General features: G+C 33.4%; 2 protein-coding genes across 4 annotated transcripts in view; both read right to left on the bottom strand.

The window, feature by feature from the left end:
• Nucleotides 1-3960: 3960 nt before the first annotated feature.
• LOC132696961 (uncharacterized) lies at nt 3961-7774 on the bottom strand. 3 transcript variants are annotated; one of them, XM_060662147.1, is made up of 6 exons: nt 6909-7774; nt 5562-5661; nt 5414-5512; nt 5197-5352; nt 4223-4313; nt 3961-4166 (listed from the first exon to the last, which is right to left on the bottom strand). In XM_060662147.1, the coding sequence occupies exons 1-5, from the start codon at nt 7703-7705 to the stop codon at nt 4266-4268; spliced, it is 1200 nt and encodes a 399-aa protein (XP_060518130.1). In that variant the 5' UTR covers nt 7706-7774; the 3' UTR covers nt 3961-4166; nt 4223-4265. The 3 variants fall into 3 exon arrangements, with proteins under 3 accessions (XP_060518130.1, XP_060518131.1, XP_060518129.1); XM_060662146.1 differs by lacking the exon at nt 3961-4166 and having other exon boundaries at nt 4191-4313; XM_060662148.1 differs by lacking the exons at nt 3961-4166; nt 5197-5352 and having other exon boundaries at nt 4187-4313.
• A 1164-nt stretch (nt 7775-8938) lies between these two features.
• LOC132696979 (toll-like receptor 6) overlaps nt 8939-18785 on the bottom strand; it is a 29092-nt gene continuing 19245 nt past the window's right edge. Inside the window, exons 2-3 of the mRNA XM_060662195.1 lie at nt 16897-17502; nt 8939-14209 (exon numbers count right to left, since the gene is read on the bottom strand). Coding sequence (XP_060518178.1) covers nt 13064-14209; nt 16897-17502 — 1752 coding nt within the window. The 3' untranslated portion in view covers nt 8939-13063. The remainder of the gene's footprint in view (nt 14210-16896; nt 17503-18785) is intronic.

Genomic DNA, 18785 nt, shown 5'->3' with positions numbered 1-18785 from the left:
GCGCTATTCGGCAGACTACTACTTAAAATGTCGCATCAAATTTCTATTGTTAAATGGTATTAATAATGTAGACAATATAGGTACTTACTGAATAGTATTTTGGTGTTGTTGAACAAGACCTCTTAGAACAACCAAAACGCTGCCTCCGCGTACATTCAATTTTTGGAACTTAATTTGCAGAATAAGTCGTTAGCAACCAGAAGTCTAGTACCGTATTTACAGGCGTCCAACTTATAATAATACAACTCAAAGGAGAGGGGTTTTTGCACGGTTCCGTTCTGGTATTTATTATATTGTCCGATTTCATATCTTCTCCAAATATTCTCCAAACATATCGACATCCCACTCCCAAATGTCAGAATCACTATTAGCAAACATGATCTCGAGCAAACCCGAGACTGTGCTAAATGACATTGAATAATATCCTCATCCTTAGAGGACACGACATCCTTATTATCCTGCATCATGTAAGTTATTATTTCTTCAATTTCTTTGCGTTGGCAGAGCATTATAGCAAAACAGGTAATTAGCAAAATGATGATGTAATTCAATTGTGAAAATATTTTCTCGAGATTTTTTTCCGTACTCTCATAGAACGTCGACAAGATAAATTCAATAGAGAGCGAAATCAGGAACGACGGCAAATACAACTTCACAATGCCGGAATATATTGTGTACACTTTCTGAATTATTCGGTTTTCCGTGGACAGTTGAGGCCATATTCCTGATAAAATCAAACAGTACCTGGAATATTCCAAAATTGGTTTAGTTTTTAATATTTGTATCGCTGATTGTGTTTTCATTTTTAAATATCTCAAATGATTTCTCAATGCCGAGTTACCCCAACTGCGGAGACAACAGACAGCAAAAATAAAGGAAGGTAGTGTCTTTTATATCGAGACAGAGATATTCTTTAAAGTATACTTTTATTCCCACGCCGCCCTATTATTACGTAAATTAAAGGGCTGACCCTTTCGCTGCATATTTTAGTCACGCTTGCCATTATTTAATATATTTTCGCGTTTAAAATTTTATTAGCAGTTTTCCAGATCTTTGAATACTTTTTTTGAATATACTCGCAAATAATTTTGGTTAGTTAATATTTCAACAAATGTACAAAGGAATTAATAAAATCAAGAGAAAAAATAACTGCAAAATAAATTTTACATGTTTGCAAACTTGTATGTAAGTAATTTGAATTTATTAGGCGGGGTAAGTAAAATGACATAATGTTAAAAGTATTTTGCTAAATAAGGAAAGTCCAGTCCAGGAGACAAAAAATGTCGCTAGAATGTCATTTTTATTTTTATATTTTTTTAAGGAAATCGTTCTTGAATTGATAATTTGGCAATAAATCAACGATCCTTTCGCTGCATTGTTGACATTTAATGGTACTATTATCGTGATAAGATATTGATTCATTACCATCTAGAACATAATTGTGAATTATAGTGCGATGAAATTAATATATTATGCAAGAAATTTGATATACTCCACTTCAGCCAGGAAATTTTCTTTGGTAGGAGCGGAGAGGGTATTTGGTAAACCGGTGATCGAAAAAGTTTATTCGCGATTTCAATACTACAGTTTTCCTACGAACATTAATTTTTAGGTTCATGTTTGCAAAATAAAACGAATAAATGGATCGAGTGACATTTGACGTAACCACCAGAATAAACAAACATAAAAACACCAACCCTGGCTAAAGTGTATCGAAAAGATCAGATCGCTTCCAAACCCGTGGCTCAAGTACTGGAAACGTATGAACTTGTCCGCGTTAATGACAAACAAACCTGACGTCTAAAGAAATAAAAGTTATTTTTTCAGTCAAGATACGAAAAATTGTCAAGAAACAGAAGAAAACAAAGCAACAAGCATAAAATATAAAAATGATAGTGGTGGATATTCCTTTGTGAAAAATAACGGCTAAATTTCCTCACTGGAAAAAATATTCCGAATAATATTAACGGACATTTTATGCAGTTTTCTGTATCATATACATCCGTTGATAAAAACTTGATTTTATTTTAATAGCAAAATTTAAAGAATAATTTAACTTCATTGTTTAGTTTTTTATGTAGTGGCTGAAGAAACATTTATTTGAAGCCGGAACGTTAGCTACAGGGGCGGATCAAATAAATCTAGATACGATAATTTTAAGCTGTCATAATACTCCCTTTTATTACTAATATCATTAATTCAGTTTTGCTCGGTAAGGAATTTCTAATTTGAGGAAACTCAGACCTATTAGCATATCACAAGTCCTTTTAAAAGTTGCAGAAAAAATTGCCATTTTATTGTCAAATTAGGGAACATTTAAAAAACTTCAAGATACTTCCAGAGCACCAGTTACCAGGCCAGCTTACAGTTGTACAACCATAACCGATGTTATATTTCAAGCTTCTGATATTGGTAAGGCAACTATGCCAACTTGTTCTGTTGGATTATTCTAAAGCTTTTGACAAGTTAAATTAGGAGTTACTTTTAGCTATTCTTTACTTTGTTGGCTTCTCGGGGAGCGCGATTGGACTTATTTGGGCTCAATTTTGGGGTCGCTTCTTTTTGCGATTTACACTTGTAATTTCAGTAGTGGTTTACGTTATAGTATTTACATATCAATATGCCCTTTCCACCTAATGAAGCAACAGATGCCCAAGACAAGTTGAATGAAGATTGAAAACACTTAGTGTATTTTCCGAAAGCCAAGGTTTATTTCCAAGTCGTCAATTACTTTCGAAAAGAACAAAAAACTGCTTTATCTTTTGTGACGTAGTTTACGGACCATGTTTGGATAAACACAATTCAGAGGGTACAAAAATCTTACCTGCGATGCCAGTATCAGATAAGTTACTTGAAACTAAATGGTTATCGATGGAAAATTAAGGTAGTAAATAAGATTATATCAGAAGGGACATTTGTAATTTGAATTTGAGATTGCGAGGTTATTTTAAAGTTCATTTATTCCATCCCGTGTCGACTGGAAACGGCTTGGATGTTTTCGGTATTTTGACGTTTGTCAGTTTTGATGGTCATGTCGCACTTCACTCGCTCAACGTATTCGTGCTGTTTTGCAAAAATGACCCCAAAAACAAAAGGTCGCAGAGAAGGTATAGTGAGCAACGAATTTCATTAGCTTTTTCAGTCACTCGTTTATTAAACACTCGCTCAGCACTTGTCAAAACAAACTCCTAACTAAATTTGTGGCATAATATACTATTTTCCCTGTATGAGTTGACGAGTGCTTGCCATGTTTATACTTCTTATATTTCTCTCTGATTACCAGTTTCCGAGTTTTACCAGACTCGCATATTTCGTCAGGGTTCTAGGAAAAATACCGACATAAAGTTTTACAACTGATAATAATACCATAAAAGCGCTCCAGAAATCCATCTGGCGAGAGTGTGGCCGAAAGAGAAAAATGAAACCCGACGTAAAGAAAATGACATGATCTCACATAACAAATACTATCAGATTTTAAAACGAAAACACGAAAAATTGCAGTGAAACCCAGCGCGCTGTGAAAGAGGCGATTACAAAACGGGAATTAAATGGACGTAACCGAGTTTCCGCTGCCATTTTATTGTCTGCGGGGAGAAGCTCTAAAGGCGTATGCCCCGCGTCATCAACATCCGAAGGAAAACGTTGCGCTGTTATTCCGTCAGTCCAGAAATTACTCTTGGTCAAAGCGAGTATAGTTTAAGTATAATAAATATTTAAACAGTTTTAAATATCTCTGAACTCTATCTATCTCAAATTAAGAATAAATCACGAAAAACTCAAAAGTCCAGAGTCTACAAGTTGAAATGTGGTCCCAAAATTTATATCGGATAAACCGGTAGAACATTTAAGAAATGCATTAACGAACATAAAAGGGCGTATAAAAATAAAAGTTCGGATTCTAACTATGGCATTCATTTACATTTAGAAATGCACAAGTTTGACGATAGTTTTAATATTTTACATCATGATTAAAGAAAAGGAAAACTAAATTTGTTCGGAATATTGTCATACTTTGTATTTCTTAAAGGCATGGTGTTGTCATAAATGACTGTCTAAATCTGAACATTTTTTTGTTGTAATTTGATTCTGTTAAATGGATTTTCTATAGCACTAGAAACAGTGGAAGAATGTAGATGCTTTTCTAAAATTCGGATTGGTTGGTAACACTGAAAAAAAACAAAATGAAGCAACAACAGCAATTTTTTTGCAGTTCACACATTACATCGCAACATCAAAATGAACTTTCTAATTATTACCATCAGTTTTTAGTCATTCATCATAATGCTGATGTAGGAGTAGGATCCTTTCATTATCTACAACACACAAAAAATATCTATTTTGTACTTCTTTGTTCAGGTGCCTATTATTAGTTAGTTTTTGTTAGTTCTCTTTATACCGAGTGTTACAAATTTTTGTGAAGAAGATTTATTTGCAGATTCTACACCTAAACCTGTGAAAAAAATCCTGTAAACCTAGATCCAGAAATGCTTCGTCTCAATGATACGAAAACCAGCTAAGATATCGAGATAAATTTTACGCAAATGTTTCGCTAAAGTTCCCATTTAATTACACACACACATTTTAACAAAATTGTTTTCGAAAACACTTATATCAGTGGTTCCTATGGAGCTGGTTTTTTAAAAAAGTATGTCGCTTCCTGAAAGTCATAGTAATTTTAGTGAAAAAGTGTCTCTCAAACTTCGCTCTGAATCACTTATCGAAATAAAAGTTATTTTCTTAATCAGTACATAAGGTATTTTAATCCAGTTCCAAAACTAGTCCAGCAGTCAATTAAAGTCACATTCCCAGATTAGTAGAAAGCGGTATGCGATTGAGAGACACTTTGCAAGCACAATTAAACTGGCTCTAAGACAGTGACACAAATTTCTGCCGAAAACAAATGGCGTAGGGCTTTTTTCGCTAGACATATGAACTTGCCTTCAGGAAAGCCACTGACATGAGGGTTTTACAAAGCCATGGTATATATGTGACAGCTTAACCTTTAAGAAAACATTGGTGCATACCAAAACTTCGATCCTCTTCGGTAAATTAAAAATTAATTACAGAAGCTCTCCTGGACCCATATTTATAAATGCGCTTTTTAGGTATATAATTTGCCCCTAAGTTTTCTTCGCAACATTGTAAATTAAGTATGTTTTAATTCGTAGGCCACTGAGTTTTGAAGAGGTTGCTCACCGTTAAAGCCGATTGGATTGTCATGGCATCAAATGGTCCAATAGTAAGTACAAGTGGTCTTTGAGTTTGTACGAGCATGACCAGCAGTATATTTTTAACTTCCTCACTTTGGTGGTACCATTTTCCACGAAGCAAAGCGTCAGCCAACATCAAACTCTAGACTCAAATAATGAACTGAAAGTCATTTTAACATTTAACATAGACGAATCCGGATTACCTGGTATTTTACTTCGTTGGTGCACCATCCAAGAATAAAGGTTTGCGAGCAAAGAACACAAAAAAATAATATGGGCGATATAAGCAGTTTCCCTTCGGACTGAAAAAAGTAACGTTAGGCAGCATTTTATAAATGCGTTTGTCCTTACCGTTATTAATTGCATTGAAACCGCGGCTATATTTATTGAGTCTAGTAGAAATTCCCAAAAAATTAAATACTTTAGCCAGTTATTTAACTTTTCAACAAATCTGAAAACGAAAATTTGAGAAAACAATTTTTAATATTACAAATTTCAACAGGATGTTGGTAGAACGCATTGTTCATTTATACTGTAGTTTTTGCGTCAGTCATAAATTAAAAATATGAACTTCCGCAATAGGATTTTTGGGTAACGAATTCATAGGTATGGTCTGTTCATAGATATAAGAAAGTGACCAATTGCTTTTGAATGATTATCCAAGGGTGGTCATTAACATACAATGCCACAAGATTATTACCCAAAGTTTCAGAATTTAAAATCAAGTAAAATTGTGGTCCCTAATAGGAAATAATTTTATACCTACCTGCGTTTAATATTTTTTGGTTTGGTATACTACTAGTTTAAGTTTTATTAGTAATCATTCTTGTTTCGTGTGTAATACAGCGTGTGTTGAATCATGTGCGAATTATGCAAAATATGTGCGAGTCTAGTGTATTTCAGAAGATGCTCCCACCCAAATGTAGAAAACACTATTCTATTGAGACTAAGGAAATTATAAACAATGTTTATTTGACTCTCATTGAACGTGGTGCCAGCAAGCAAGCAACTCTAGAAGAAACGGCCACATTGACGTAAATTCAATCAACTGTATGGAAAATTGTGAATAATCCCATTTCAGCGAGGAAAAAAAGAAGCGATGCTGACATTTTCTCGAGTGTAGCTGAAAGTGATCAAGATATAATACGCCATAAAATATAGAACAAATAATAATTAGAACAGGCGATGATAGCGATAGTGATACTGATATATTATGTGAATAATTTTAAGTAATTTAAGTAGGTAATAAAAATAATTTGTAATTTTATTTTAGATTTAAACATAAATAGATACATAAATAAATAAATATTGTTTAGTATCTTTCCTAACAAAACCCAAAATAATTAAATTCAAAGCAAAGTGCGGACCTGTTCGGCCATATTTCATTCTTACAGCTTGCCCGGGTCTTTCCTTAATTCGTATCAGTTAGTCACTTTCTTATATCTTACACTTTACAAGGTCTTTTTTATAGACGTTCAAAAATTCCAATGCATGCGAAAAAATGCACTTAGTCCACTACACAAAGAATACCATTTTGTCAATTCTATTTGGGCAAGAATTAACAATTCACAATTGAAAAGCCAATTTTGCTAATAATCAAAATGTAGACTTAAATAATATTTATTAAAATATGGTAAGAGTCTTATCAAGTGCTATTGGGACATGGTTATATTGTAGAACTGTAAATAAAATACATACCCAATAACGTTCTGATGTTCTTGAACAAGATCTCTTAAAACTATCAAAACTCGTCCTCTATAACCATATAATTTTTCGAATTTAATCTGCAGCCTTTTTAAAATGGAGGCTGAATGTATAATTGAAGAAAAAAGAAGCATTTTCGTCGAAGTACATAAAAGAGAGTTTATTGCGGTACATACATCGTTGACCACCACAAGAGCAGTATCGTGTTTGTTCGCGTCCAAATTAAAATAATACAACTCAAATACAAAGGGCTTTTCCACACTTTCATTGTAGCGTATGTTATTACGATCGATTTCTAATCTTCGCCAGTAGTTTTCAAAACACATCGATATACCACTCCCAAAAGTCAGAATCATGATTGCCAGACATGATCTCGAGCACAGCCGAACCTGTGCCAAATGACATTGTATCATGTCCTCGACCTTAGAGCATATGATTTCATTATCATCTTCCATTATATAGCCTATGATTTCTTTAACCTCTTTGCGTTGACAGAGCATCATTGAAAAACATGTAATTAGTAAAATGATTATGTAGTTCAGTTTAAAAAATATTTTCTCTAAATTCCTTTCCGTTCTCTCATTGACTATTGATATGGCAAATTTAATTAATAACGAAATTAACATAAATGGTAAATAAAATCTCATTAGTCCAGAGTATATTGAATATGCTCTCTGAAGTACTCGGTTTTGCGACTGCAGCGGTAGGGGCCATATTCCTCCCAGAATCAAGCATATCCTGGAATAACCCAAAATAGGTTTAGCTTTTGATACTTTGATCTGTGTTTTCATTATAAAATATCTCGATTGATTACTCGATCGATGACAGCCGTATAAATAAAGTTTCTAATTCAAACTGAAACTAAGGGCTCTGTTGACAAATGCAACTGTAATGTCCCTCTTATATCGCTGCGGAGTATTTATTTTTAAGTAAATGAAAGAGTCGGTGTTTGCGTGGAATATTTTACTCCCCTTCGTGTCTAAGGGAATCGTTTTTTTGTCGGAGTGGCTACTTTGTGGTTTATCCCATAAAATTATATGGATCCATATGCGTATGTGGAAACAACCAGAAATAGAATAAGATAGCTGAGAGCTACACAAAAAATAGAGGCAGAGACCGATGGATTGTGGCAAAAAGTTTAATGTATTCGGAATATGAGGAGGACTTTACTTTACTTTATCGATGAACTGTTTCCAGGTCCTATTTCAATTATGGAAAAATTCTAAAAAAAGGTACTGGTTTATAAATGGTGCACCAGCTGAGATTAATGAACTCCGACTTTTTAAGTATATGCTCGATACCTACCTCGTTCAACAAATACATAAGGTACTTATATATGTAGTTTAATGTACAAGGTGGCACAATTTCTATCGCTTTTTTTTGAGACAAAACCATTGAGTGAATTCCGAAATCCCTAATTGTATTTTACTGTCAAACTATATATAAGGAAACACCTTGTTGTAACTTATCGACAATGGAAATCGAAAACAGTTGAACGTTTTAATATAACTTCAAAATAAAAGCGAGCGAGTTCTGGTTTCCATCATTCTTCTTTTCAAAAACCAGTAAAAATCCTCAAAGTTCATTTTTCCATTTGACCGAAATCTGCTATAGAATCATCCTAGTTTGCCCAAGCACACGCTGGACGTGCATTTATTTCCGTTTCGCCATACCATAAGCCCATTAAGTAACGGTTCCAAAATCTTTGACGATGTGAATAAATACTAAATTTAAATTCGATTTTTATGATTGGTCGCGAATTTACATACGAAAAATGTGTAGGTAGGTAATGGATATGGAAAAAAATATATGTTGACGTTTGTCGTTCGAATGGCCACGTCACACGTCAGTTAGTGAATGTATTCGTGCTGGTTTGCAAAAATATACCCAAGAATTAATTGATATGGCAAAAGTATAGTAAGCAACACGTTTATAAACTTTTACATACACTCGTTTATTAGTAACTAAACTGTTGTTTATAAAACTTGTTACATAATATACTATTTGCGCTTTTTTAGGGTTTACAATTAGTTAAGAGGCAAATGAAAGAAAATATAAGCCACTTGTTTAGATAAATATCAGAAACTATAATTTTTTGCAATTAAAGTATTATAAAAATGAAATACAATTTCAATAAATCTCTTTCCGGAATAGTTACACTGTTCAAGTGTAATCCTCAATTATATCCTGAAATCTTGTAACCAAGTAAGAAATATTTGGTATAAAATGCCTATTGGATCTTTAAGCGACAACTATTAATTACAGTGGTGCCTCGTGTCCAATTTAATTCGTTTTTTTTCTAAATATAACTTCTTGTGTACTATTATTATTGGGGATTAAGAAGTATTAGTATAACAAATTCTTGATTTCCCTTATACCAGTTACCTTGTCCACTACAAGAAAGTTTCATGAGTGAGTTGTATAGTTTATCCTTTTCAAGCTGCTCTTAATGCACAAAAGGTAATTTTTAATACAGAAAATAATGAAACTAAACCTAAATACCAATATCGCTTTGCGGTTGGTCAGAGTCTGCCTGGCGTTATTAGAAGTAACTATCCTATTCCATACTAGGAAAGAAATTTCGTATAAGTCTACTAAAACTAAATAGACTAACGTCTGATTTAAACGAAACACATCTATTTTAAAAAATACCATGTATTTCGTAAATATTTTAAGTTAATCTGTATAATATTCTGAATTTTAAATCTTTTAAAATACATAGAAATATATATAAATTAGGTAAAAAAAAATATAATACAATATATGTAAAAGTAAATATATCACACAGCAATACACATTATGGGCCCTCTGGAGTGTTTTGCAAGCTATATGTACCGCACAAAAAGAATGGTAATTTAAAATAGTATAGGCATTAATGCGCAAATTCCTTTGAACATACTTTTTCGCCTTGGTGAATTTTTTTGTTAATTTTGAGCGCAGTGTAAAAATAATAAACATTTTCCTGTCAAACCAACCATGGCAAATTCTCATTCTTTTCGGGTTCACACAATTGGCACCGTAAAATTATTTCTACAAATTATATTTACAAAATGTTAAACGCAAAAAATAAATTATGTATACAGGATTTCCGGCGATAACGTCGAAATATTTTGAAATGTGATTTTAGGGAGAAATCAATAAATATAATTTTTCGCAATGATTTTGGAACCATAAAATTTTGAAATTCGGTATGCAGAAACAAATTACAACACGAATTCTAAGTACAGACTTTCTGTATACAGGGACGTTTGCTGCTCGTGCTCTTTAATATCAAATAGCAACGTTTCAAGGAATATTTCTTTGGATCAAACCCTAACAAACACTGCAAAGAATAATTTTTTCTTTGCCATAACGCAAAAAGTTAAACTTTTGGTACTGTAAAGACAACAGAAATTATTAACTTTATGTTTAGTTTGGGTTGGTTCTCTTTCAAAATTTTAGATATTGCAGTGAAAAAAATTACCGCAATTTTTATCCTAGATAGCAACAACAAAAATAATGATATAGCATTTCAACCTATTTATTTAAGCACACCGAATTCCAAAACAAAATGCTGCACCGTTGCCAACGTTATTGAGAAAAACATCTTCAAGGTTTCAATTTAGTAAGCATTCTTTCGGACATCACCCCGAAAATGTTTCCGTTATTTTCGGTAACCCTGTATAAAAACTAATGTAAGTTTTTGGTTTCGCTTTGCGAAATTAATCTTATAAAAAATCAGTTTTTGCGAAGTTTTGCAAAATGCAAATTAGATGTTTCATTTTCAACTCTTAGTGTGCTAATAATAAGCACGCGTCATTATGTGTCGTTTTGTCTTTAAAATTTTCATATATTGTTGTTAGGGTTAAGATAAACAAAAGTTTTATTTATTTACCCGGTCTTTTATATTTTTAAATTTTATATCTTTTTGGCACGTTTATAAAATTAATTTCAAATTAAAGTATTGACACACCAATGTACTCTTTTAGTAAAAAATGGTTTTCTATTCTCAAGAAACAGTGATATCCATCTGATAATTCTTAAATGTTGATCTGCGTATACCAAATTCCACGGTACATTTACTGGATAAAGATGGAGAAATCTTACCCATAAATTTTTCCTATATAATTCTGTTAATTTAATATATTCTAGGTGATATTTTGACTTTTATAGAAAAAACAATAATCAGTGTGGAATAGAGGATTACTCTTCTACAGGTAATGGTTGTAAATAGCATAACCTAGAAGAGAACGAATTAACAGAGTTTAAGAGAGATGAAGAATATATGTTTTATCCAGAAACTGATGACGTTACTGTACTTGTTGTATAATAACTGGGAGCTTCAAATTTCGCAGCGCATAAAAATTATTTCTTATATTTTACATTTCTTTGTAAATCCCTTCTTTAGCATGTCTCTAAAGAAATAGATCGACTATCATTAGGGTCTCTGAACACTTGACGGAAACACCACGCTAAAATCCCCATTTTCTTTCCATTAATTGGGATTTTCATGTAATAATCGTGCCTCATTTAGTGACGACCTTAATTAGTTTGAGGCTGCGATCGGCAGAAAATATTTTTAAAAATCCATAAAACAAAGCCAACAAGAAATATAAATATTGTTTCCAACGCTGAAAACCGATTTTGTGTGTGTGTTTTACGTTTTATAGTTAAATTATAACAAACATCGATTTAAATGGTGTTTCAATTATTTTGTCTTTTTGAAAAAGCAACAGTTTCCATTAACTCAAATCGTCTCATAAATTTCAAAAAGCTTTGGTTCTTAGATATGCTCTAATAAATCATTACTGAGAAGAAAAAATCAGAAGAACGCTCGGAGAACTACTTAGATTTTTATAAAATTTACTTAAAAAAAAATGTTTTAACTTTAATCATCTGTATCTACTTCTCTATTAGATTAAGAGCCCTTATATCCAAGGAATTATTATAAGGAGAATCGATTTATTTATTCTAATACCCATTTAAATAATACAATTATGATGCGCTTCGAAGTTTTACAATCCTACGGAGGAATAATCTTCCACTCCACTCCTGATGGGGCCTGTATACCTAAGTCAATAAGGAAAACTCCAATCCAAAATTCCCCAAAAAAGTTATGGTAACACTTTTAGATGTGTAAAACTCATTAGCGCAGATAAACTGTTTTTTACCGTTATAACATCAAGATACCTTAGAGAGGATAACGAATCTCGGAGTGTTTCGATAAATTAATACAGCTATCTTATTTTACATGCCAATCATAGTAAGCTAACGTCGTGTTGAACCCTTTTCAATAATCCATAATGTATAATAATTTTATAGGTGTTTCATTTATTACATTAAAATAATTGCAATGTCGTCAATACTATTCACAATATGCATAATATATAAAGTATTTCGTAGGTAATCTAACTATTAATGATATTAAAATTAAAATTTTAATTAGTTTTTAGGATTTTGTATTTTTTTTAGCAAAATTATTCTTTAATTGATACCTGCTAGCCGTTATACGCAAGGCCTACCAATATATATCCGAAAAAGTTCCGCCGTTTTTCATGACAGATACGAACAACCATACATGATTGGAAAGGGCTCAGCACGAACATTTTTGTTAAATCCTGCCACCTATGATAATGTTATGTAAAATAAGACTTATCGAAAAAATCTAAGTACGTCACTGAGTTTTCCACTGGTGTATCCTCAACTTTCTAAATGGCCGAAAAAAAAAGCCATAAAAATCGAGGCAATGACATGTCTATCGGTTTTGCACTATTTAGTTCAGAAATGGGTTTTTCTGTTAAAACATTCAAATTTACTTGGGTCCTATACATCATGTTTGTGAAAGCACAGATATGTTTCAGCAGGAATGCATAATGTTAGTCATCTGGAATAGTCAGTTACAATTAAAATTTTTTTCTCCAGAAAACAAGGTGTCCAATTCACCACGTCTGAAAAATGTATCAAAACTCCGAGCTTTCTGAGATTATGATATCAGGCTTGTTTGGTACTTTCCGAAAATATGGAACACCAGCATCGAAAATTGGACATCCTGTATAGCAATATTTAAACGTATACGTATCGACAGTAACGTTACATCTATCGCAAGAAGTCGATTTCCATAGTCCACCTAAAGCATTGGTGCAAAGCAAAGAGAAACTTTCATTTTCTCTTCAGGTCCCGTTTGCCAAAGAGTGCTCCTTTTTGATATCCTCTATCGTGCAGATTGACATTTTCTTCTCTCCGTCCAGAGGAAATTTGAAACTCAACTCGCCGTCATTAAACAAAGGGCTGTGATTCTCGTACATGTTTTCTCCGTCTATCGCGAACTTTTCTTCGTGTGTGTAATATTTGGCCGCGTGCCTTTTCGAATACAACACCACCCCGATTATTGTCAACAACGTTAATAGCAACAAAGTCACCAACATCCCGGCAGCTATCAAACCGATTTTCTTGTCGCCCCCCACCAAAAAGAAGTCGGCATCGCTTAGGGAATTGCCGGCGGTGCACCAGGTTAGTTCCTCCTTTTGTATGGACCCCAATTTCTTTCCCCTTGTAGTGTAAGGGCTGACGCAGACGATTTCACTGAACGTAGCGCTTCTATTGGTTCGTTCCAACAGAGGCACTATGTAACACAAATCGCAGGACCAAGGATTGTGCTGCAGTTTCAGATTCGGAATTCTTTCCAACTTCCGCAGATCGTCCTCTTCAATACCTTTGAGGCCGTTTCTGGATACGTCTAATAGTTTCAAACTAGAAGGTAGAAACTGGCTTCGGATTGTGGACAGGTGGTTCCCGCTCAAATCTAACAGCTCGAGATTTGTAGGGAACACCCTCTCGTTTATCTCAACTAAATCGCAGTTCGCCAGTCTCAGTTCTCTTAGGATGTCCATACTACTCAGCTCAGTCAGCGAATGGAGCTTCAAATGATTACCGCTCAGTATAAGTAGTTCCAAATTGCTGAGGATAGGCTCGAATATTCCATAGACATGCTCTAACCTATTAAACCGTAAGTCTAGTTCTGTTAAATTGAAAAGCTGGGTAAAAGCCTTGTTTCCGATCCTAGAAATTTCATTGCAGCCCAAATTAAGTTTTCTCAAAGACGCCTGGTAGATAAAGACGTTATCATTGATAACCGTAATTTCGTTACCGTCTAAACGTAAATGTCTCAGACTTTTCAAAGCTTGCAGATCTTGGATCGCAATTGACTGAATTTCGTTGTCTCCCAAGTCTAGGTGAGTGAGTTGAGGTAGGTAGTCGTAGATTTCTTTGTGTAAGGTTTTCAATGCACAACCTCGACACTCCAAAGTGCGCAACTCCTGCAAAAAACGAACAAAAGATATTTTATTAACGAATTGTTTCGTTTAATTGTAATGAGTAAAAACGGTGGTCAAAATAAATAGGAACTAAAAGTTCAGATTTTCAAGAAATTATATATTTTTACAACCCACAACCGCCGAAATTATATTCTTTAGTTACATTATATAAACAAGATATGCCCATTAGACCAGTAGTGCCTTATATAACAGCCCCAGAAGTTCAACTTTCAACAAAATTATAAATATTAAAAAGTTCCAAACAGATTTTAAACCAAAATTTGCAATAAAAAATTATTTTCAACTATTCAACAAAATTAAAGATATCAAAATCCCTTCTAACGCAACACTATTGTCTTTTGATGTACAACATTTACTTCCCAGTATTTCACTTATGGATGTGATAGATTTAGTAGATTTCACCCTAACTCGGAAACAGGTTAACCCATTGGTGAAACAAGATTTATTAGATTACTTAATAGTATCTTTAGACCAAAATTATTTTGAATTTAATGGACAGATTTATATCTCTAAAGAAGGTTTGATTATGGGAAACCCACTTAGTCCTTTGTTAGTCGAGATTTTAATAGATACGTGGATGATGTCTTTGCTTGCTTTGTTGGAATGGACAGACAACTGAATTCTTTTTTAAATCATATTAACTCATTACATAATCGTATAAAATTCACGAATGAGATTGAACAGGATAACTCTAATAATTTTTTAGCCTTAACTATTATCAAAACATACACGGTCATACATAACAGCTCAAATCACCCTTATACACACAAAATGGCAGCATTTCACTCTTTTAGACACAAGGCTTCTTAATACGCAGCTCCCAACAGAAAATTACAACAAAGAACCTAATATCATTAAACAAATTGCATTGAACAACGGCTACAATCCGTCCATTATAGATAAAATTATAAATAAAAAACAAATCCAGACAATAGTAAACTCTATTTATCCGAAACCTAATACCGAACACGAACAATTTAAAACAATTACATACCCAGTGAAAAAATTTCAAAACATTTGTCAAAATGTGGTTTAAAAATAGCTTTCAGAACTAACACGATAGGAAAATTTTTAAAAACAAATAAAACGAAATGTCCAAAATCTCAAAAATCAGGTGTCTACAGGTTGAAATGCGGATCTTGTCTTAAAATTTATATTGGACAAACAGGTAGATCTTTCAAGAAACGCATTAACGAACATAAAAGAGCGTTGAAAAACAATAGTCTAGATTCTAATTATGCCACACACTTAAACACAGGAAAACACATTCTTGACGACAATTTTGATATTTTAGATAAGGCCACAAAAAGTAGAGAATTAAATTTATTGGGAGCCATGGAGATTAACAAAATGAGACATTCAAATATATTGCTTAACGATCATAGATTTAAATATTTCTCTTTTATTAAACTTAAATTCTCACAACAACATTAATTAAGGTTTTATTGTAATTTTTAGGTATATATAGTAGCAGGTAGTTTGTAAATATTACATTTGATAAAGACACAGTGTTGTCGAAACAATTGTCATGTAAAAATATATAATTTCGTGAAAAACTGAATTAGTTTTTATTTATTTTTATAAATGGGGTAAAAGCCACCTCAGTTCAAAAAAGGTAGTGCTTAAATCATTTTAAGAATATCACGTTACATAAGGCATTGGTAATTTTTTGATCAAAAATGTAAATTTAAAAAAGTTATAAGCAAGAAAATTTCATTTTGGCTGCTCTGTGTATCTCAAATAATTATAACGGAACCGAAACCATTTCCCATTTTATATTATTTATTTTTTCTGCAATATGGGTATAATATTGATGTAAACTAGTTTGTAATTTTTGCTTAAAATATGTCAATGGCCTGAATAAAAAATTAATTATATTATCTTAAATAAATAATACCTAGTTAAGTTATACCGGGTGACACAAGAAAGTGGGAACACTCCCTAACTTTTAAACGGCTTGAGATAGCGAAATGAAATTTGGCAGAGATAATATAGACTGAATGTCCAATTGTTTGACAATATGTATTCAATGGTTGCACTTCTGGTTTGAGCGGAAACGACAGTAACTTTCGAGTTTTAAATGGCACATCCTACATTTTTTGCATTTTTGGATTCAGATCATTCTACGTAGGAAAGGTTTTTTAATTTTGTTTTGAAATTTTCATTTAATTTCTTGTTTTTCACTTCTTAGGAATTGCAAATATCGTGCACCAGTTAAGGCACCGTGAAGAAAAACAGCACGTCGATGTACAAGAATCTTTTTATATTGACTTCCTGTGATATTTCAGTTTATCGCACAGTATCATCAGATCCTAAATTTTAACTTCCTAACCCTTAACATGTTATGGTAAGCGAATGTCTGGCGACAATACTTTTATTCCGGATATGAGCACTTTCCACAGGCTATTTGAAATTATGAAATCTTATTTGAACCAGTTTCACCTGTGTCATTTTTTCAGCGGTCTTTTTTTTTTTCTTAAATGTCTAGATCTCATTAAAGTTTCGGACAAAAAGCGAGACTGTTTCTTAAATAAAAGGACACAAAGTAAAGATTAGTGTGTGAAATGAATGTGTACATTCGCAAGATGATTGTTTAGACGGAGGTACATTACGAAGGTCAACCGTTCTGTCTATATTATACTGAATAAAAATAACTGCACTAGTCTCACCTGTACGTCACGGAAAACTTCCGGATTGAGAGTTTTCAAATTGTTTCCGCTCAGCTTCAAAATTTTTAATCTTCCAATTTCAATAAACACCCTGTTTACCAATTTGGTTATCCGATTTCGCTGAATTGATAATACCTTAAGGGACTGCAAGTATCGAAAGGTGTTGCTGGGCAAGGACTGGATCCTGTTGTCGTCTAGATACAACTCTTTCAACTTATCCAGACCTTTAAAATCGTGGTCCAAAGGTTGGGTAATATTATTTTGTGACAAATTAAGCACGTCCAGCTTCCGAAGATCCCAAAAGAAATACTGACCCAGCTGTGGTATGTTTGATTTGGTAATGTGGATCTCTTCCAAGTTTTTGAAGCCACCAAAAACCGGCGACATTGTCAACATGTTTGTGTTATCGTCTGGAGCTGTTATTCTCAAGACTTCCGTATCCAGGCTGACATTGGTTAGGCTTATGGGTCCCACCAGACCTCCCTCGTTGCATACTACGGTTTTTCGGCCTTTGAAGTCTAAAGTGCAGGAACAATTTGTCGGGCACTGAGTCGTGGTCAGGGCGTTAGAGACGAAAATTAGTACAAGAAAGAATCCCAACATCATCTGAAATAAAACAATCATTTTTTAGTGCATGAGTTGCTACAATGGTATCATTTATTCAATAGCTTAGACTGCTGACAGAATGGGTTCTACCCGCAGCTTTTCCAAAAATTCTATCTAATTGAAATACAATATTCATAGCTTTTGAATCGGTGATTAATGAGCAGTAAAACATAGCTTAATAAGAGCCACTTTAATGACGAGTCTTTAAGAAACGAGTTTCAAACAATAAATAGTCATTTTCTTCCAATGTTATTTTTCAAAAATTAAGGCACTTCTTAAAGGATAGAATACAAACACCTAAAATTTCAAATTTTCCTAAAATTTTTTTAGGTGAAAAGACTGGATCGCAATCTGCAAAGCTTTAGAAAAAGCTTGTAGAAAGTGAATTGGGACTGTGGTGATCAAATAACCTGATCGACAGTAAACAAATTATTACCTAGATAATGTTAATAAGAACAAAGCTCAGAGAGATCCAAAGAAAAATCGTTAACTGAAAATAACGAGCGACCCGGCGCATGCACCAGCCTCCGAAAAGACGCGCGAACCAAGAAGGGGAGTTTACCGTGCCACCATTTGAAAAACAGACATGTGACACCCACCGTGAGAAGCTATAATATATCTTGGGCCATCTTAGCACGTAAACATGAACATAAAACATACATTTTTAGTAATGTATTGTGTAAATAATTTTAGGTCTTAGTGACTAGTTATTTCAAATCGTAATAATATTGACCCAAAAAACTTCCACCTCCAATAATGACCAATTTTGGTGGATCTAAACAACTTGTAGAATCGCAAAGGGACGGCGTATGCCGCTCAAAATAAATTACCTAACGCGAATGTTATTCTTCAAAATTCCCATTTGGCAGCTGTTTTAATGCCACCCTGGAAGTACTTAAGACCCTTTCCATCCTAAAAGATTGACATTGAAGTGATGCATCTGAATGAGTGCCCAGGTTAAAGCAATTCACTCGACGAAATCCACTTCGTGTCGATAGTTTATGTTTACGATCCATCTTTTGATGAGTTTTTGTTAAAATATCCACACGTTCAATGTTGTACTTTTAATTTTATTGTGGGGTACCTAAACACTTGCCGGTTTCTGCAAAATTTTCTTGTATTAACCAAAACTATAATGCTGTTTGCACTATCTAGGAAAAGTAAGTAGGGGCGAATGTTCGAACATTTTCGGAAATAAATGTTGATAATTCCTGGAAAGCTAATCGCATTTTAGTGAACTTGCAGTCATTAAAAACGGGCTTCTAAGTTATTAATCGTGATGG

The sequence above is a fragment of the Cylas formicarius genome, unplaced genomic scaffold (assembly GCF_029955315.1).
Source record: "Cylas formicarius isolate icCylForm1 unplaced genomic scaffold, icCylForm1.1 PGA_scaffold_1__22_contigs__length_36826433, whole genome shotgun sequence".
In the NCBI taxonomy this organism is placed as follows: Eukaryota; Metazoa; Arthropoda; class Insecta; order Coleoptera; family Brentidae; genus Cylas; species Cylas formicarius.
The sequence above is the reverse complement of the archived record's forward strand: the minus strand, read 5'-3'. Positions and strand labels throughout refer to the sequence as shown.